Raw genomic sequence first — 22313 nt, 5'->3', positions numbered from 1 at the left:
TATGTGGGATGCTGCCACACATGGCCTGATGAGCAGTACATCGGTCCCCGCCCAGGATTCAAACCTGCGAACCCTGGGCCACAGAAGCAGAGTGCCAAACTTAACCGCTACGCCACTGAGCTGGCCCCAAGAAACTGAGTCTTTACTCAGTTACACTCGGTAAGTATTAACTTTAGTACTTACTGACATTTTTCTAGGGTACACTATATTCATAAGCCATCAAACAACTGAAAGGCATAAAATAATCCTTATTTTGCCTTTTCTATTTCCACAGTATCTAGCAAAGAAAATTACTATTCCTTATATTGACATACTTAAAAATTAGACTATATAGAAGAAATAAAAGTTTCTATAGGTGATTTGGCTGTCCTGGATAAGAAAAATAACCAAAATGAGTCGGTAAGTCTTATTCTAACTATAATTTTCACAGCTAAAGCCTAAAATATAAACAAACAAAAAACTGTTAGGAAGACATACCTTGCAATCAACATATGATCCTGAATGTAGGCTAAAAATTGAGGATGATCTTTTCTAGCAATGTATAAACATTCTCCATGTAGACAGAGAATCTTCAGGCAATTGAGCATATTAAAAAGAATGTCTGGCTCTTCAAACTTAGCCATTTCCTATGCAAAGAACCACATAGTTACTAAGTTTTCTAAAACAACAATGCTACCAAACCAAAAATTCAAATATTTCAAAAAATATACCTGGAAAATGGTGTATATTAGTCTCAAAGTTACTGGAAGCTGTTGGTAGCAAAACTTTCTTTCAGTATCATTCTTTATTGCTGTGAAGAAATAATTACACAAAGTTTAGCATAACTCCTTCTTTCCCCCACCATTCATGAACTGATCAAAATCATAAAACCAAGAGTAAAGAGAGATATAGAATATATTAAAAAGTGTTTGTGTAATGTTTTTATTTGCTCCAAGTTAGCATGTATCCTTTCTATGATGCAAGTGCAGGAACCTTCTAGATTTAGGATTCTCCGTTTTCCACTGTTTATTGCATCATGTATTCAGATGTGTTTGGCTCCCTGAAGCGACCCCAGCCCAGCCCTATGCTCCTCTGGGCAGCTAGTTCTGCTGCTACCTGGAGGGGCTGGAGCCCTGGCTAGGTATGTCTTCCTAATTGAAAGGGAGATGAGCAGGTTTTAAAGAGAGGTATTCAAGTTGTATTAGCACCCAACGAGGGATTTATCCCAGGACTCACACAAAAAGGGAGTGATTTGAAGAAGTTGAGCACATTCAAATCAGAACAACTACTCATGGTTTATCTTCTTGTGAGATTCTCTGAAACCTTTGCCTGTATGGTGGGAGGTGGTGGTATATTGTACATGAGGCATGCTAGAGGAAAGGATTCACAAGTTAATCAGATGTAGAAACTAGTGTAAGATATTTTCAAATTACCATTTTAAGTTTCGGCAGTTCATAGGATCAGAGACAATGGGAGTCAAATCCTCTTGGCATATATACTAAATAGTTTATTGGGGATCTTCCACTCTAATGTATTTTAAATATTGTTATCAGCATTTGACTCTATTTTGTCTAGTGTGAAAGTTTTAAAAATATTTTTAGTGGAGGACATATCTGACTGCTATAAAAAAATAGGTGCCAGGCCACAAAATGCAGAAAAAGGAAATATTCTAAAAGGAAGGGGAAATCACTGAGCATATGTCAATAGAGCTCCCCTTCATTCTATGACAGAGGAGCTCAAGACCACTGCCCACAAAGCAGAAGCAGGATCGGGGCGCTGAGCAGCAGGGAAGGTGGGTCATGGAGGAAAATTAATGGAGGCCTCCCTGGGGAGACAACTTATAACTGTGTCCTGCAAGACAGACAGTAACAGGAAAATAGACCAGAAGCTATGATAGGAGCCTAAAGTGGTGTTTAGGGGATATGAATCAAGCAAACGTTTAAAAAAGTGGAGTTTATAATAATTAAGCAAGGAAAAGAGTAATTTATAAAAAGAAATTGCTTCATTTTAACCATTGTTCAAATAAAATGCTACATATAAATAAAAGTTTCAGTTAGTTGATTTGTGTGCTGTCTTGGGTTTAAAAAATATATTTGCATTAAAGAGTACAGGTTAAAGGATCATAAGTGAAATCCTTGCTTCCTTTAGGCATTAATGCCTCATAGAAACACAGCCCCAGGTCTGAGCCTCAACAAGTAATTAACTCCAAGTAAACCAGGAGACCCGAGTTCTAATCTCAACCCTGCCACTAACTAGTTGTACAATATTTGGATTTGTGCTTCCCAGGCCCCCACCACAGGTATACCCAGAACTGGGGGTGGGCGGGTGGAGCTCATTCATTTTGTTTGTGTTTTAACTCCTCAGATGATCCTGATGCTCCATTACAGTTTTGGCAGCATGTTAAGCTTAAAGCATAAATTAGGAATGAATAATACCAGCTATATAACCATGGACAAGTTGTTTAATCCATCTGGGATGTATCTTCCTCATCTGCAAAGTGAGAAGGCTGAATTAGATCAGCAGGTTTCAAACTTCTTTTCAGTGGAATACTTTGTCTAAAGAAAATCTTACTTAGAACTCCAACACATGAGACAGAGCAAGTCAGGGCACTCTGGTTGAAGCCGGATGTGCATCTGGGTCTATATCATTTGCCCACATGTTCCCTCCAAATGCCACCCCAATTAAGGAAGGTCCAAAAGAAACAACACAGAGCTTATACAACTCCAAGTACACGCTGAAAACCAATGAAGTGGGTCGTCTCAGGCGTTCCTTCAAATTCCAAGTTTCAATGGTTGTAAATAGTGTGAGCCAAGATATTCATGCTCACCTGACCATTGGCACAACCCACGCAGAAGCAGTTAGTTCTGACCACGCATTCTATGGTAGTGATGCGGTTACCTTAATCTGAATAAGACACCCCAGGGGCCACAATGAGCCCCACACTGCAGTCACTTGATGTTTGCTCTTCACGGAAGAAATGATGGAAAGCCCATGCTTCCCAAACTTTGGTCCTGGGGGTGGGCCTCCCGGAGTCCAGCTATTCTAACAGCTCAGGAGAGTGGAAGCAGAAAGATAAAAAGCTACTCAGATTTGTTCCCGGTCCTGTACAAATTCCCAGAGTGCCACAGTGCAGATCTAGAAACCGGGCTTTCCCAGAGGCACGTAAGATAAAGAATTTTTAAGTCACATCATAAATTCCCAAAACTCCTTCAGAGTTTGAAGAGCTAGTGTATGATTCCGGCCAGCCTGCCATCTTGCTGTCCCCAATTAGCTCACACAGAGCCTTTAAGCAAAGTAGAAAGAGGCCATCCTTCCTCCCAGCTCTGAGCCAAGCCGACCAGCCTTAGAGCACAAGTTGCGCAGCTGTACGCGGTGGGCCTGTCCAGAGTCCTGGTCAAGCCCCTGGGGCGCAGAAGCTGCATGAGCTCAAGTTCCATCACCTCTCTCCCAAACACTCTGCTTTGCCCAAACGCCCCGAGTAGCTGCTGAGTGTCAGCACCCTCCGCTTTAGCCGTTCAGCCTTGGTTCAGAGCTACCTCTCCACAGAGAACATGATACACCACAAGTAGGAAAGTGATGATTTCTACACTCACACAGCAGGTTTTTGTTGATAACAAGCTCCTGCTGCCAGGAAGATGCTCAGTGACCTCTGTTCTACCAGAAGCACATCCTGGATCTGTTCGCTTCATAATCTAAGGGGAAATGGTTCATTTGCTCAAGTCTACACTAAGGAAGCCAAGTCAGTACTTGCCCAAGTCGATAGTAATCTAAGCAACCAGGGTTCTGAACGTTAGGCCTGTGCAAACTGGGATGTGCACACCGCTCTCCCCCATCAGCCAGCATTCACCTACCAGCAGGTTCCGTGGGCTCGGTGTGATTGCCTGGGTTCTCCCCATGCTTGGTTGCTGGATTCTCCTCCTCCTCACCTTCAGGGCCTATAATAAACTCTGGTCTGGAAGAAAGGAGGCTATCCTCAAGGCTATCTGTGGGCTCCTGAAACAAATATGACAAGCAGCCAGATGAGCAGCCCTTTGGGGATGTAAAGAACGGTTCCTCTTAGTTCAGCAAAGATTGACCAAATTCCTGCTGTGTCCCAGCCCTGTGCCGAGCCCTGGAGGGCAAAAGCAGCTGCTACAGAAGAGACTTGAGCTTATTTCCATAATGGTTAAAGGAAATTTGGATCAGCTGTTACTGAAATGTTTTCATTCCCTTGAAATAAATACGGAAAATCTCCAAAACACTGTTAAATCTCCATAAAGCTGCTTTCCCATCTCTGCTTTAAGCCCTGTAATCAGTGTTCCACTCACCAAATGATTCCAATCCATGCACATTTTGTTCAATAACCGTACTTAATTAGCAGGGAATAATAAGGGGCTCACTGCAGTATGCTAAGATGCAAAGACTGGGTGTCTGGAGAAGTCAAATTTTTAGGAGCAAGAAATTGCTATAACATGTGAGTGAAAGAGAGTTATGGCAACCCAAGTGTCCACCGACAGAAGAACAAATAGACAAAATGTGGTATATACATACAATGGAATATTATTCAGCCTCAAAAAGGAAGGAAATTCTGACATGTGCTAAAACGTGGATGAAGCTTGAGGACATTATACTAAGTGAAACAATAAGCCAGTCTTAAAAGGACAAATATTATATGATTCCACTTATATGCGGTATCTATAGTAGTCAAACTCATAGAGACAGAAAGCAGAATGGTAGTTTCCAGGGGCCAAGGGGAGGGAACGGGAAGTTATTGTTTAATGGGTACAGAGTTCCTGTTTTGCAAGATGAAAAAGTTCTGGAGATTGGTTGCACAGCAATGTGAATATACTTAACACTATATACATTTATATATAATATGTAATATTTATAAATGTATATGTAAAACAAGCTGCAAAAATGGGTGTAAAAGAGAAGATTAAAAAGAGAGCGTGCACTAAATATGGCTACCATTTAAAGTATCCATCTCTAGTTATCCGCCTTTTCCAGTCTTTTTCTTTCTTTCAAGTTCACCTTCACATATCCTCTTTTAAAATCATCCTCTTCTAGCTAATACTTTTTAATCAGTAAACACTTTTTTAAGAACTATATGACGGCCAGCTCAAAGCAAGAAGGAGATAAAGATTGACCGGGTACAGGAAGGATGCCAAGAAGAAAGAAACAAGCGCTTAAAATGGTGGCTGGGAGGGCTCTGAAGAATATCTTTGCCAGCTTCACAGTTTTGCTAAGGCTGGCCCTGTTCCTGAGTTACCCATCAACAAGACATTAAATCAAATTATAAACTGAGCTTCATTAAATTAGATAGGGTGGAAAGTTTCCTGCTGCATATTGACTCTTCTACACACACCCACGTTTCTGTTATCATCCTCCAAGGAGGCAGGGACTGGTGTTACCTGTCTTGCATACTAGCCTAAGCCTCCTGCTAGCCCATCCTTCACGTCCTCACCCACTTGCCCTCTGCCTGTCCCAGGAGGAGAACTAAAGAGCTAAGATGGCCGATGCGTGCAGTGGAGACCATGTGTTCTAAGACACAGTCCTCTTTTATTGATGAGCATCTCTCCCATAAGACTTTGAGAGAGGAAAACTGAATCCTTTAGCTCCACCTCCAAATTTGATATTTTAGGCACGTGACAATGTCAAAAGCATTGTGCACGTGTTTCAATGGCTCAGTTTCTCCACATTTATGCTTCCCTCCTTGTTTCATGGGATGGCGTTGTGAAACTGACACAGCACAGAAAGCCTGCAGGGACAGGGGAGAGGCTCAGGACATCCGCCTCCACCCTCTTCACCCTCTCATCCCCTTCCTGAAAGAGAAGTCTGTACTTCATGTAGCTACTCCCTCAGCTGATTCTGTTCTTAAACCACAAATTACTGTAACCCGTGGTTACTAGCACCCCCAAAGGCACAAAGGACCCCTAATTTCAGAACCCCCTGGGCATGTTTTAGTCTTTTATTTTTCCTCTCTTCTCTTGACATGATCGACTATCCCCTCCTTTTCTAAACTATCTCCTGCCTTGGTTTCGGAGTTAGTGCTCTCTCTCGGTTTTTCTCTGGTGCCTCTGGCCTCTTCTCAATGTATTTCTGCTCTTTACTGCCCCTGTTTTCCCCTGTTAAGAGCTGGTACTTCCCAGAACTCGAGCCGTAGGTCTTCTCCCTTCTCATTCCACACAGCCTACCACAATATGCTGGCGACTCCAAACTTTTATCTACTTCTGCTCTTTCTCTTACAAACCAGATCCACATGTCTGATGGTGGTTGACAACCCCACTTGGATATCTACAAGTCATCTCAATCCCCGATGTCTGAATGTGACTGCATCATATCCCACTCCTGCCAAAAGAATCACTTCTCCTATTACAGTAACTATCTTCTGTAAATGGCAACATCATCAGCTCCCAAGCCAGAAAACATAGATTTATCCTCAACTTTTCCATACCAAAACGCCAACTAAACACCAAGTGCTGTTGATTCTCTTTCCTAAAAATGTGCCAGGCCCACCGCTTCTCTTCATCACCACCCCATGACTTTAGTTCAGGCTCCCTTATTTTCTTCCCTGAGTGACCACATTAACCTTCTGACTAGATTCCTGTCCCCAGTGTCCAAATCCTCCAATCTCTCTCCTCTACTGACAGAATGAATTTCTCAAATTCATTGAATTGTATCACCACCCTGATTAAAATTCTTTAGGATTCCCCCATTGTCACCAAGACAAAATCCAAACTTCTTAGTTTGGCAGACAGAGCCCTTAATAAATGTGAATATAAAATTGAGTCTATCTTTCTCCACCCAACTCTCACAACTTTCCCATCCTTCTCACCGCTCTAACAACACTGAACTACTTGCAGTTTCCTGAGTGTATCATTCCCTCCTTTCCTCTGTATCATTTCAACAGAGAGTTTTCTGGGTCTCAAAAGTGCTTCTCTCCTACCGCCTTCATTGCATGGACTCCACTCCTCCGTCAAATATAAGCTCAGGAGCCATCTCCTCTGTGAGGATCTGCCAGATCCCTATCACACCTCTAAGCTAGAATTGTTATCCTCTCTCCATACTCCCATAGCTATCTTGTTCATACCTCTCTCATAATGCTCATCACCCTGTCTTATGGTTTTTCGTTTAATTAAACATTGTCCTGATTAGACTCTAAGCATCTTGATTTTAATTTGTTTTTGCATCATCTATTACTGTGACTATTTTATAGTAAGTACCCAATGACAATGTTAAAAGACCATGCTACAGAGAGGTTATTTTGCAACAGGTAGAACTAATGAGTTAAGTGGGCTGAAAGGTATTTAAAAACAGAAGAAACACTTTACTGCATGTATGTTATACCTCAAAAAATTTTTTTAAAAAAACAACAAATGTGGGAGAGGATGTGGAGTAAAGGGAACCCTCATACACTGTTGGTGGGAATGGAAACTGGTGCAGCCACTATGGAAAACAGTATGGAGATTTCTCAAAGAATTAAAAATCAAACTACCATATGACCCAGCTATTCCACTACTGGGTATTTATCCAAAGAATTTGAAATCAACCATTCAAAGAGACTTATGCACCCCTATGTTCACTGCAGCATTATTCACAATAGCCAAGACATGGAAGCAACCCAAGTGCCCACTGACGGATGAATAGATAAAGAAGATGTGGTATATATATACAATGGAATACTACTCAGCCATAAAAAAGACAAAATTGTCCCATTTGCAATAACATGGATGGAACTTGAGGGTATTATGTTAAGTGAGATAAGTCAGACAGAGAAAGACAAACACTGTATGATTTCACTCTCATGTAGAAGATAAACAAATACATGGACAAAGAGAACAGATTAGTGGTTACCAGAGGGGAAGGGGGTTGGGGGTGGGCATAAGGGGTACAGGGCACATATATATGGTGACTACCAAATAATAATGTACAACTGAAATTTCACATATAAACTATTATGACACCAACAAAAATAAAAAACGATTTTAAAAAAATTTTTAAAGAAGTCACTTTCTATCTAGACAAACATTAGGGGATAGGAAGAAAAAGAAAAGAAGGCAAACACTGGCTCAAATAATTCAGGTTCATCTACCTATGACGGTATGAGGGTATTTTGGTGATGTGTCTGGCTTAGATGGAAAATAGGCTAAACAGGGAATAACAAATGTATGGAGTAGCTAATATATTAGCTGTTTCCTATTCAAATAATTCTCGTGGAAAGCAGAAAGTGAAATGAAAGTTTTATTGGTTGTTGATGAAGTCAATGGATTTTACAAACTGAGGTTACAGGAATTCTCAGTGTCCGTATCCAATCTACTTACTCCATATTTGATATGTATGTTTGATACTATTCACTGGTATCTAAGCTTTGTAATATAACTTTGTGATAAAAGTTATTTCAAGAATGCCAATAATGCCTTGTATTTATGAAAATTGTATGAATGGATGTGCTACAACCCTAACTGCAGACTCGAGAACTCTAACTCAATGGGGCCGGCCCGGTGGCACAAGCGGTTGGGTGCGCACGCTCTGCTGCGGCAGCCCGGGGTTCGCCAGTTCGGATCCCGGGCGCGCACCGGCGCACCGCTTGTTAAGCCACGCTGTGGCGGAGGAAGATGGGCACGGATGTTGGCCCAGGGCCAGTCTTCCTCAGCAAAAAAGAGGAGGATTGGTATTGGATGTTAGCTCAGGGCTGGTACTCCTCACACACAAAAAAAGAATTCTAACTCAAGAATTCTATACAATGTATCTATATCCCTTTCCAGCAGGCTGAGTTGGTGGAAGGAACAGGAAAACTCTCTTTTAACACAGTCTCATGTATAACCCAGGATGGAGCTTAAGATAATACTGGAGGAAGACTCCATTACACCAGCTACTGAAGTCTTTATTACGATTAGAAATGGGTCATATCATTTCTTCAACTGCTTACCACCAGCCGGCTTTCTTCTTTGGGAGCCAATCTCTCCAGGAGTTCACAAGCAAGCTGATAGCAGAGAATACTAGACTGACATAAGTTACACTCAATTGCTTTTTCGTCCTTCTGGCAGGTGTGGGAGCCCCCCCAGGGGGCTTGGAAGACATTGTTTATAATGGAAATAATGTCCTTTGATAGGCTGTGCTCTAAACCCATCGTGATCCCGTCATCTTGTAACTCCATCTGAAAGACACCAAAAAAAAGGCCAAAAAAAAAAGGAGTTTGGTGCTTTTATCCAGTATTCCATTGGCACACTAATTGGGGATAATTTTTACTACCTGACAATATGAAATTATTTAAAGATAATAAGGCTTATAGACCATGAATATACATTGCTTTCCATGGATTCTTCTAAAAAGAATATAAACACAAGACAAAGTAATGGGAATTATTTTTTAAATCATGTAGGGCATTAAAAGATAGTTGTTTTTAAACTTACCACTTTGTGCGATTTTACACATTTTAAAAAATGCTGCTCCTCACCTAGTGTCCAGATCTTGGTTTCTAAATACCATTTTCCACTAAAAAGGAACCAGAGCTCCTTGAGGAAAATGGCTGATTTCAGGGTTGGGGTTAGGAAAACATAAAACGAGCCTGGAACATCTTGTCATGCCAGAAATTAAGGTAGTGTTCAAAGAATGATGAGAACATGTCAAAAGAACACGGGAGCCAACTTGAAGGGACTCCTACCGGCCAAATATGGGACGGTATGAAGATCAAAATAAATAATCATAGTAACAGATTTTAACCCACTGAATAAAATAAGAATCCATGAGTACATGCGGGTATAAGCAAATAAACAAATAAATATATACAGGGGAGAGAAAGGAAAACCGTTCCTTTAGTAGAATGCCAGCTAATAAAAGAAGTGATGGAATTAGAAAATTATCATGTGGTAATCATCATGGTAATAATTGATTCAGGCATGAATCATCCATGGGTGCTAAAACTAGCAAGTGAAAGTCTCATTAGAAACAGGAAATCTCATAGTCTTAAAGTATCTCCCTGCAAGTTACTTATTAATTACAAAGGGGAAAACAGTAACTTTGTAGCTGAGAAATCTAGCCGAAATCACCTTAACCAAGTTATCGCCACCAGTAAGGGGACATTATCATGTCATGTGCTTCCTGATATGATGCACTGAAAAGGACATAACATCACATCTGTTGTATTACTGCCAAAAATGCTTAACCCATATCAATTCATAAGGAAACATCAGACAAACTCAAATTGAGGGACATTCTACAAGATAACTGGACTGTACTCTTCAAAAATGTAAAGAACATGAAAGATAAACAAAGACTGAAGAACTGTCCTGGATAAAGAAGACTAATGAGACAGGACAAATAATTGCAATGAGTGATGCTGAATTGCGTCCTCCATCAAAAACAATTTTTTTCTTTTGCTATAAAGATGATATGATTATTATATCAATTTAAAAAATGAATAGTTTCTCTAAGTTAGATAATAGATAATAGTATAACAATGTTAATTTCCTGATTTTGATAAGTCTACTTGGTTATATAAGAGAATGTCCTTATTTTTTAGAAAATACACTCTGAAGTGTTTAAGGATAAAAGAACATCATGTTTGCAACTTACTCTCAAATGGTTCATTAAAAAATCTACAATTCATACATACACAGATTAAGACAGAGAGAGCGAAATAAATGTAAATGTTAAACATCTAGAGAATTTGGAGGTACGGAGTATTTGGGAATTTTTTCTACTATTCTTGCAACTTTTCTGCAAGTCTGAAATTATTTCAAAATAAAAAGAAGAAATGTTGTCCTGACCAATACCTTTTAAATTTCTCTTTTAAAGTTACCTTCAGGGGCCGGCACCGTGGCTTAGCGGTTAAGTGCACGTGCTCTGCTACTGGTGGCCCGGGTTCGGATCCCAGGCGCACACCGACGCACCACTTCTCCAGCCATGCTGAGGCCACGTCCCACATACAGCAACTAGAAGGATGTGCAACTATGACACACAACTATCTACTGGGGCTTTGGGGAAAAAAAAAAAAGGAGGAGGATTGGCAATAGCTGTTAGCTCAGAGCCGGTCTTCCTCAGCAAAAAGAGGAGGATTAGCATGGATGTTAGCTCAGGGCTGATCTTCCTCACAAAAAAAAAAAAAAGAATGGCTAAACTAAAAAAAAAAAAATTACCTTCAAAGTCAATTTATAAAATATATTAAAATCAGCCAATCACTGTAGAGTTGTACCCTGCTCTTGACAACAACAGCATTACCCAGTTCGTTCACCAAATTTGTTCAACAGAATCAATTCTAATGATATTAGAGTGTTTCTAAAACTCATATCCATTCTCATATGTCAACATCATTGCAGATATTCATACAAGTATTTTTCAGGCTCTTTAGGAAATTCTCAAAGGAGTTTGCAAAATGTCTTGAGTGATGCTGCATCATTTCAGTAAGTGTGAAGATGCCTAACACATAGAAAGAATCACTATACAATGCTTTCCCTAATCCTTCACCTCTGAACTAAAGGAAGCTCATGCTTCAGCTACCTGCTTCAGGAGAAGATCAAACATGAGGATGAAACAATTTAGATTCATTTCATCATCTTCACAATCAAAGTCAATAGTCCTTCCTCCTGGGTGCCCAAAATTCTTGAAAGGGCTACGAAATGGACTACGCATAGGACTCCGAAATGGACTCTGAAAAGGACTATGAAAGGGACTCAGCATGTTGTGCTGAACTCGTCGACCAGGATCAGAGGCAACACTCACCTAGAAGAAAGAACATCAACACACAGAAGTGAACTCACAGAAGCTCAAATCGCTGTATAAAATTTGGGGGGGACTCTGTGGAAGGTATTTCCAGCTGTCACACTGATTTCCTTCCTTAGTCAATAGCATTAGTACCTCCAAATAGTATGGATCTCCTCAAAATATAAAACTAAGAAATAAAATCATCCAAAATTTCTGACTAATTGTCAGGGAATGAAACATCATCACCCTGAAGAATGAAGGCAGCTGTCTTTGCAATTTTATTTTTCATCCCATCAAACATTTCCAATTAAATAAAATTGTCTGCATCTACCTAAAACTATAACTTGAAAAATTAGAACTTACAAAAGTAAAATATTGCAAGATCAGTTTTAGAATCATAAGCATAGAATCTTAGATTGATATGAATGGTTAAAGAAGAATGGCCTCTGGGTATTATAATTATTAATCTATCATGAGGAAACAATATATGTCAGACCTCTACTTGTTATTCTCCATTTGCCAACCCAAGACTCCCCTCTCTCCCCAGGCCCTCACTGTCCTCTGCCCTGCTCTATGCTCAAGGATGCCAAGAACTGAGTCTCTCCTGGCTCTCTTGCTGGCTGGCTTCCAGTTGTGTTCAGTCAATGGGAGGCACCAGCAGAAGACCTAAGCTGGAGGAGACAGAGGTAGGAGTATTTCTCCCCACCCCCTGCCTGCTTTGATGCTACATCTCTGGCAGTCTCTCCATCACTCTACAGCTCCTCTAGCCATCCCTTCCTTATCATTTCAACTCCCAGTGGGCTCCAGGAACTCTGTCCCTTGTCTCTTCAACTAGGGGTATAATGGCTTCCTACTGAACTGTTGCTTGCCTCTGAGTTCCTCACCAGCCCTTATTGCTCCCTTGACCTTTCCTGTAACTCTATAGGCAGAGTCTCCATGAAAGTCTCCTCATTTGAATCATCTAGGATAAATTCTGTAGCAGGACCCTGACTGACATACCTATACATCACTCTCAAATCATATTTTATCTCTTAAATTCTCTCCAATAACCAGAAAGCTCCTTGAACACCAAATTTAAAGTAAAGAAGAAGAGTATCCATTAAGAGTCAGAATACCTGGATATCGATAGTGTTATCTATGGCAAATCACTCCATTCACTGAACCTCAGGTTCAGTAGTTATAAAATGAGGACAATGAGTTCTTCCCCAACTGCCTCACACAATTCTCTGATATTGTTAACTGTGAATACATTGCACAGTATAAAGTGCTAACAAAGTAATGTATAAGGGTTACAGAAGAAAAAAATAAAATATAAATGTTTGGCAGCTGGTTTCTAGGAGGCAGATGAGCAAAGAAGCAATGATTAAAAAAAGAAAGCACTGAATACAAACTATGATCCCATGATTATGTTATATTTTCTAATCCCTAGATATCAGGTGGAATGACTGGGGGCCTGTGGTACACAGTGGGGGAAATGTTATGGAAAGGCTTGACAAGGAGAGAGTTGAGAACAGTCCTTGCCCACCATCAGGTGACAGTCAACCTCTCCAAAACTGGCCGTGGCTGAGAATGTCAGTACATCAACAGAAACTCTATCAGGGCCTCAACAGAAAAATTATCAAAAGTTTCCATACACTTCGGACCAGGCTATATCGACTTTTCTCAACCACAAAGGTACAAAGGGGTCAATAAGATGGGCTCAGTTAGTTCATAGTGACAGAATCCCTCACAGTCACCACCAGTTGATCGTATCTTCCCAAAAGACAATAGGAAAAAAACATCCAAACTCCTCATCCCTAAAGTGAAGCACTGATCTGCCCAGTAGCTAGTAAAGAATTCTTATTTGCCAGGACACCAAAAAAAAAAAAAAAAGCTAGACTTTTTCCTTTAATCAAGGGTAAAGATAGCTAATAGGGATGTGTAGGAGAAAAACTCAAAGCAAAATGAAAACCCAATAACTTATCAATTACAGACTACACCAACATATTTTAGATAAGTGTTTTATATTATTTAATGTGCTTGAAAGATTAACAGAGTGTGAGATGGGATGAAAAGGCATTTTCAGAGAAGTTTATTATAATGCTACTTTTAAGCCAAATATAATTGACAATAATAATAACAGCGCCGCAAAGTGAGACGATGGTGCAAAAAGACCGGGCAGGGTTCCGCTCTGCTGTCCACAGGGTCGCTAGGAGTCAGAATCAACTCAATGGCACTAACAACAACAATAATAATTGACAAAATCTTAAGTAAGACAAAAACAGTTGTGGCAATAATTACCCTTCGAGCTGCAAGGTTCCCTGCCAGTTCACTGACTCTTGATTTTCTTTGATTTGCCAGTTCTTTGACAGAATTAACTCCATCAGAAAACATACTTATTAATAGTTGAAGTGGAACCATGATGTCTAACTCCGATAATACCTGGGGGAAAAAAAGGCATATATCCCCCCAAAATATAAACTTTAAAACTCAAAAAAACTACATTTAACATATTTTTCTAAAATAAACTATTGAACATAAGGACATTTAGCCTTACACATTCTGTCAGCACAGTCATCCTCAATTTTTCGTACTAAAAAAATTAAAGCTATCATTGAACCTTCCCTCTTCCCTACTCTCCACATCCAACAAATCACCATGTTCTTTCTATTTTCTATTTCTAAGCATCTCCTGATACTATCCCCTCCTTTCCATACCACCGCTGGTGCCTACATTCATCACCTTTCTCCTGAACTAGTATAATCTGCGAGTGTCTTCCTCCAGTCCACCCCCACTCTGACCTGAATGCCCCATCCGATCTTGCTCTCTGGTGCAAGCTCAGGTATCCTTCTGCCAAAATCAAGTTACCTTATCTGTAATAAATTTTCTGGAAATAGATGCCTTCTTCCTTTAGACATAATTAATCCATCCCTCTTCTCTACTTTCTTAGAACTTTATACATACCTTTATTAGAGGAATTATCACTTTTCATTATATTTGATTATTTGATACTATTTCTCCCACTGTGATCTCCTTGAAGAAAGGAAGTATGAGGAAAGGACCATTTCTTATCCCATTTTTATCCCAGTGCCTATTACAGTGCCTGGCACAGAGGAGCTCTACAAATGTTTCTACAATCAATTAATAAACGAGTCAACTCCAATCACTATGTTGATCACTCTGTTCCCCAAATGGTTAGACCGGTGGTTTAAAACCTCCTTCAACTGCAGCATCCTGTCTTCAAACCAAAACTGTGTCAGAGCCCAGTCCATAAAATATGTAAACTGTAATTGTGCTAGCTATGGTGGGGACAGAGGTTTATAGCCCTGTCTGCTCACCCCCAGATGGCACAGCTTAAAGGGTGTGTAACTGAGTGACAACATCTAGCCACCTGTAGAAAGACTGGCTTTCCTAAAATGAGAAATTATCTTATTGAGATCTACTTAGGGATGAAAAGTTAAAATTCTGCATCCCAAAGGTGACTTGTTTTTAAATGGCCCCTTTACTCATTGCCAGTTGTGAAAAATATTGTTCCTTAGTTTAGAAGCAGAAAGGCATTGTCACAACTTGAGAAGCTTTTGGGGTCACATCCTTCTGTAATACAGAAATGTATCTGCCCCTGTGGCTAATCTAAACATTGATTCTGTACTCCTTTTTTGAAACTGCCCAAACTTGGTATTCAACTCAAATTAATAAACTTTTATTGAACATCCACTAAATACAAAGCATGTGCCAGATGCTAAGAGGAAAGGATGAAGGGAGTTATAAATTCAAAAATGAAAAACCCTGGTCCCTGCCCTTAAGGCATTTGTAATCAAGAGAAGAAAAAACAAAAATGAACTATAATATTAGACAGAAATAGAATTCACAGAGAACCTGTATGAATACTGGGGGAAGGAATCATGAATTCTGATGGGAAGATGGGATGTGAAGTAGCAGAAAACTATTATGAGACAACTTTTGAGTTGGACTTCAAAGGATAAGCTGGAGTTCACAAATGGAGACCAGAAACAAAGTCATTCTAGGCTGAGGGAACAGCATGAACTACTCCCTAAATCAGTAGCTCTCTACCTTTCCATGTAAAGGATCTATTTAATATCAAAAGATTTAACAGCATCCTACAAGACAGCTATTATACTTTTAGTATCTATTGATGGAAAAATTCATAAGGACCAAAAGCTACCATTAATTCAGTAATAGTATTACATAAATTTGTATTTTATTAATCACAACTATAGCTACATATATTTGAAATATAGTTATTTATCTATGCATATGAGACAGTCCTCAGCAAACATATGGATTTATGGATTCTTTACAATAACTCCCCGCCCTGCTACCTGGGGACCTAAAGTTCATAGGCTAAGAACTATTGCCCCAAATAGTCAAAGTATCATTCACTTACATGAAGCCACAGTAAAGCTTGTTCCTGCACAGAGGAAGGGTATCCTGTGAACCGACAACTAATAAAGCCAAACATCTCTTCCATTGAAAAAGGCAGAGGACAGAGTTCAATGTCAAACATTTTGCTGGAAAGCAGAGCAACAAACGTAGATGACCAATGGGTATATATTAGGCTCCACTGTTGCATTTCTAAGTATATCTTATTTGGGGAGCCAAACACTTTACTCTGTGTTCTGAACTGTTATTAGCATGTTTCATTTCATTGTAATAGCTTATGTCATTGGAATAGATATCTTATAAATAATTCATATGGTGGTTAATAACATTAGTGTTCATACTCATATGAGGTTTAACAGAAGAAATTCCATTTCTGAGGAATCAGAGTTGCTCCTCAGCATTTAAAAACCTTTTTCCTTTGCATTTTTCCCACTTTATCCAAATCATAATTATATTTGAAAATAAGCAAACAATATGGTGTATCTATTTATTATTTCATAAGAACAAAATCTTTTCTGAACAATTCCAAATCATCTGAGCATGATTTATAGCAACTATTTCATTTTAGGTCTTCAAATTTCTCTAGAGGGTTGTTAAAAAGTAAACGAGATTATATAAAATGTTTAGCACAGTGCCTGGCACACAGTACGTGCTCAGTAATTGTTAGATGTTGTTATAATTACAGTGACTTCATTAAACTACTTACCCACCTTAATACTTCCCTGAATTCTTTTAACTGGTTATCCGGGACTTCTGTTCTGATGGCTTCCAGCCACTCCGGCATAATACACTCCCACACAGACTGACTGATCACATTGTAGGGGATCAGGCAGAGGATTCGGTTGAGCCCTTCCTTCAACTGAGTCACTGTGCTGCAGGACTTATCCCAGTATCCACCAACCTGATAGCGTTTCCACAGGCACAGGAGAAAAGAACAAAATGCACTTGTTACAATTATATTCAAGACTTCCTAAAGGAAATGGGTACAGAGAAAGACCACAATCCATTAAATCTGAATCCTGCACCAAGTATCTTCAGAGCGAGGTTTGTAAGAATCTACAAACCACCAGGATCCGTTAAACAAAACAGAAACCATAGTTACACATAGGTCCAAATATTAGACTGAATTTGAATTATTCTACTGCAGACTTTCCAAATTATACATAAATTAAAATTCCAAAGATTCATTCCTAACAGGATGAGCATACTGTAGGAGTATTATTATTGCTAAAGTTTGACAAACCCATTACAAATATGTTCAGCTATACCTTTGCTTCAGAGGAACTCACATTTCTCCTACTGTATATTTTGTGTTAAAGATTTTTCACTAAGAAAAATAAAGTGGCAAAGAGTGCTATTTTTCCCTATGCTGCATATTCCTCCACAATTTTGTTCCTAAGAATGTTCTAAGGCTGGTTGAATCCATGAATAAAGAAAATGGGTATTGTAGGGGGTCAGAACCGGCCACCCCAAAATGTGTCTCTTTGGCTTGATTATTTTTAAGAACAAGACTCTGAAAGAAACTTTAACCTTCTTCCTAATTGCCTAAAAGAATTTAAGATAAAAGGCCTGTCCCATAGATAGGCCATCTATGGACAGGCCCACACCATAGATGACTCTGGGTATCTGTAGCCTGTGAGGGTCCTTGCTAAGCCCATTCTTATCAAAGTTCTATTTACCAAACATTTGCTTTTCCATTTCCAGGTGAATTGCCTTCCTCCCCTTTGAAGTCCCAAACCACTACCCCAACACCCTCCTGTGTCTTTAGCTGAAGATGCTATTTAAGATGACAACCTCTGCCATCCTGGCTGAGTTACTCAGCTTTTCTGGGTTTCTCCCGTGTATACATATTATAAAGCTTTGTTTGATTTTCTCCTGTTATTCTGTCTCATGTCAATTTAATTCATAGATCAGCCAGAAGGACCTAGAATGGGTAGAGGAATTCTCTTCCTCTCCTACAGTATTTTTTACTAATTAAGATAGTATATTAATTTTCTAGTGTATAAAAAATTAAAATCACAAACTTAGGTTCTGTTTATAATTCTGATTTTAGATAAAGATCCTATATTCTTACAATATGTATCAAAGTAACAAAGGGTTGACTAGTCCTGAATCATTACCATGTAATACAAGATTTGTGAGAAACTACCTTATTTTAAATGAATCCAATTTTAAATGTTTAATTATTACATCTAGAATTCCAGATTATTCAAAACAATCAAATCAATTCTATTTAAAGCTCAAATATCTATTTGGTACCATATTGGCTAAAATCCTAGATGACGGATTAGATATTTTCAGGAAGTGACTATAATATTTCTGGGATTGTTGTTGTTAGTTACATGGACTCGGAAGAGCTAACACTGATAATGTTGAGATCATGGAATATATCATTGTTGGGGTTCCTTTGGCTATGTAATTTATGGTTAAGCCACATAAAGGCCTATTGGTTTTGAGTCACATTTTGGAAGAGGTATTCCTGTAGAGATCCTAAATTGTCAATGATCAGACAATAGATCCTTTGATTTGGAAAAGTTTTTACATTTAAAAGGATTTTTAGAGAGTTCTCATCCAAAAAAGAATGTCTTATTACCAATACAGGGGGATCAAACTGAAAGAAGGACACAAAAAGAATCACTGCTAGCCTAAAAGATTCCTTTAACAAAATTCAAGAACAGAAATCAGATTTAAAACAAAAATTAAAATCCACACCCACCATAAACTCCCCTCTACCACCTCCCTCCTGTGAATGACCCAGTTGGAAGCCAATATTCAGAGCCTGATAGGAGCTATTATAGAAGCCTTCCCTCCAAAGTTTAATTGGGTTAAAGTAGAATGACGTACTCAGAGGAAAGAAATACATCCTCCAAGTTTTGTCAAACAATTTATAAAAATATTGCAAAAGCACACATCTCTAAATCTATAGGTCTCCGAACACAGGAATCTTTTGTTTTCTACCTTAGCTGGAAATCTTCTCTCTGATATAAAGAAGTAAATTCAAAATAATGTAGTTGGATGGGCAGGGCAGCTCTTTAATGTTATTATTGAGGCTGCCATCTAATTCTCTGAAGAATTAAAAATAACTGTCCTCACCTTACTAATTGAGTCTTTACAAAACTATAACTGTGGCTCTACAAGTACCCCAAAGCCCACTCATCTTTCTTACCGATCCCAAAGCCTCTCCTATTCATCTCAAGATGCTTGCAGATACTATAAAAAGTTGGGACATTAGAAAAGGGACTGTCCTGCACTTAAGAAAAAGAACTACTTAAACAGTAATTGTCTTAGGCCTCAGCCTCCTCGGTCAGGCTCCTCTGAGCCCTCTTCTCAACTAAGGCCTCAACCTGGACCTATTAAAAACTTCACATAATTTTGTCCACGTCCCACACCCCTCCTCCCTTAAAATGCCTGCTTGTAAAAGCTCAATGCTACCAGGAGAATTTATTGTTTGTCCTGGGCAAAACCTGTTAATAGACAAATATGCCCTTGAAAACTCTCTTAGACCAGTTACTTTAAAAGCATCCTTTCTCCCCCTCTTTGAGATATAAACCTTCTACCACCCAGAACTATCTTCTCAAGGACCTGAGAACCATCTCTCTAAAATGCAGACATCCAAGGAAATAACTCTGGCTCTCAGTCCAAGAGGTGCCCTGCTTCTACTTGTACTATTGCCTCCTGTCATAAAATAGGAGATATTTATTTCTCTTCCTGATAAGTGCCGATTAACACCCCCTTAAGAAACCCCCAATGCCTTTTTCCTTAGCACACCCCAGCCTTTAAAAAATAACTTCTTAGTCGACTAAAACAACTGCCTGAGGCTGAACCACAGCCTCCATGAGATTACATATCAGGGCAAATGAAAAGATCTTAAAGGTCTCCCCCACAAATATTGACAAAAACCTTTAGCCCTCATATTGAACAGGTAACAACTTGTTCCATCTGCTAGAAACATAATTCGAATAAAAGTGAGGTGAAGATGAAAACCAACTCTTATATGAACCGGTGAGTTCTGTATTACTATGATGGTCTCTCCTCTAAGGTCTCTACTTGCATCTGCCTGTATTTACATATGTATGTTATATATATGTGGTATTTTCTTACCTCTGGATGGTATTGCCCAATTAATTCATAAAATCCCTTAAAAGATCTCTAAATGAGCTTTTAAAAAAATAAGAGCTTATATAAATTTAAAATTCTCAAAAATATAGGAAGTAACCCAAATGTTTTTCAAGTTCAAGTGACTTGGGTAAATCTTTGATAAATAAGACTAGTTTAATATTGTTGGTTTAATAAAAACAGTTGTGTCATCTGAGTTATCAGCACTGAGTATGATACGAGCATACACCTTTATTCTATGTGAGTTTACTAGTCAAATGAGCTAATATTCTATTTACTAGATCTTTAAGATTATAAAATGTATAGATTTCATTTTAATAAAATTAAATTATTATTCTGACAAACTTTATTTTAACAATAATTGTGTTTTATAATATAACTTCTTAGAAGTAGTTTCCAAAATCTTTTTGGTAACTTGAAATTAAAGTTATACTCAGTTAAGTTAAATGATAGATATTCAGTGAATATCTAGATCATTTCTAAATAAGATAAAACACTGAAACATTAATTACAGTCACGTACCACATAACGATGTTTCAGTCAATGACAAACTGCATATACGACAGTGATCCCATAAGATTAGTACCATATAGTCTAGATGTGTAGCAGGCTATACCGTCTAGGTTTGTGAAAGTACTGTAGAGGAGGAAGAAATCTTCCTCTACCCTTCTAGGGTCTTCTGGCTGGTCTAAGAATTAAATTGACATGACACAGATTAACAGGAGAAAAACCAAAGTTTAATATCATGTATACATGAGAGAAACCCAGGAAAACGAAATAACTCACCAAAATGGCTGAAGCCCTCATCTTAAATAGCACCCTCAGCTAAAGACAAAAGAAGATATTGGGGGTGGGGAGAGTTCAAAGGGAAGGAAGGCCATTCACAGGTAGGCGAAGAGGAGTAAATGTTTGGAAAACAAGTGTTTGGTCACATAGAAACAGAAGAACACAGGAGCCAACAGACAGGCTTTTGTAGGTTCCTCCCTGTCTACCACCTAGTTCATGTTATGCTAAAGTGATAGGTCACTTCCTGAGACTGGTTTTTTAATCTGAATTCTTTTAGGCAGTTAAGGGAGCAGTTACGTAAGAAAGTAACAAGAAAAACTTTCTGAGTCTTTTGTTTCTAATAATCAGCTTAAAATAATCTTCATGTTGAAGAGACACATTTTGGGTGACAACTTCTGTTCCCCTTCAGTACACTGTGATGTTTGTGCAACAATAAAATGGCTTAACAACGCATTTCTCAGAACGCATACCATCGTTAAGCAACGTATGACTGTACTGAATATAAGTTTAAATTTATATACTTTTGGCTTCTTATTTTTAGAGAGACTAAAGATATTTGGATCTGTTAATAAATATGTTCTTTTTGCCACACTGAGAAATTATACTTTGAAGAAGCATCCACCTCTAGAAGTTATGGGGTAGTATATTCATAAAATTTGCTAATATGCTACAAAATGCTGGTATTGACAGTCAATTCACAATTATCTACCTCCTGGTTTTCTCTGAAAAATAGAGGTTACTAACTGTTGAAAATATAATCAATATATATAAATGAAACTACTAGAAATAATAAGGGTGAAGGAAAAAACGGTAACTCTGTCCCAAAATAGTCGTTTAGGGGTCATGTGAGGCTTCCCAGAATGAGAAAGAGGTAAGTGAAGGACAAAAATCTGAAAGGAAATAGAAAGTTGTAAAGGATCTGGGGATGAGGGGGGAAGCGGAAAGACAGAATCTTGCCTCATGTGGTCAAACTGGGTGAGACTGTATGGATTTATTACAAGGTTTTTAAAATGAGCTTTGATATCAGTCATGTACCAATACAAAACTAGAATTTGGTTCTCTCTCTAAAAAGGACAACGTTTCTTAGGTTATCAGTCTGTTCTTAATAAAAGAGTATGAAAAGTTTTTCTTTACCTTTCCAGTAATGTGTCTAGGAAACAAAGATTCTATGTCTTATCAGAATTTCCTGTGCTTTATGCTGTCTTTATCATGTCCTCAATTATTTAAGAGAACCTAATCTTCTCAATGTTAAAAAAGCTAATTGTTTTTAATAATCATCTTACATCCTGTATTTACTTTTAAAATCTTTATTGTCATTTTGGTTAAATGAATAACTAAATATTATTTCACAGTGACCTGTGATCGTGGTT

The 22313-nt window shown here is 38.6% G+C and overlaps 1 protein-coding gene across 5 annotated transcripts in view; it reads right to left on the bottom strand.

Annotated features, from left to right (window-relative positions):
• The window catches only part of UNC79 (unc-79 homolog, NALCN channel complex subunit), a 225517-nt gene that overhangs the window by 100513 nt on the left and 102691 nt on the right, over nt 1–22313 (bottom strand). For 4 of the 5 annotated variants that reach the window (XM_058567601.1, XM_058567600.1, XM_058567603.1 and 1 more), the window contains exons 15-22: nt 16752–16942; nt 16046–16169; nt 13942–14082; nt 11458–11679; nt 8888–9115; nt 3831–3972; nt 711–790; nt 478–626 (exon numbers count right to left, since the gene is read on the bottom strand). In XM_058567601.1, coding sequence (XP_058423584.1) covers nt 478–626; nt 711–790; nt 3831–3972; nt 8888–9115; nt 11458–11679; nt 13942–14082; nt 16046–16169; nt 16752–16942 — 1277 coding nt within the window. The remainder of the gene's footprint in view (nt 1–477; nt 627–710; nt 791–3830; nt 3973–8887; nt 9116–11457; nt 11680–13941; nt 14083–16045; nt 16170–16751; nt 16943–22313) is intronic. The other variant, XM_058567604.1, reaches the window with a different exon arrangement.

This window comes from Diceros bicornis, chromosome 24 (assembly GCF_020826845.1).
Source record: "Diceros bicornis minor isolate mBicDic1 chromosome 24, mDicBic1.mat.cur, whole genome shotgun sequence".
Taxonomy (NCBI): Eukaryota; Metazoa; Chordata; class Mammalia; order Perissodactyla; family Rhinocerotidae; genus Diceros; species Diceros bicornis.
This window is presented reverse-complemented; position numbering and strand designations above follow the sequence as displayed.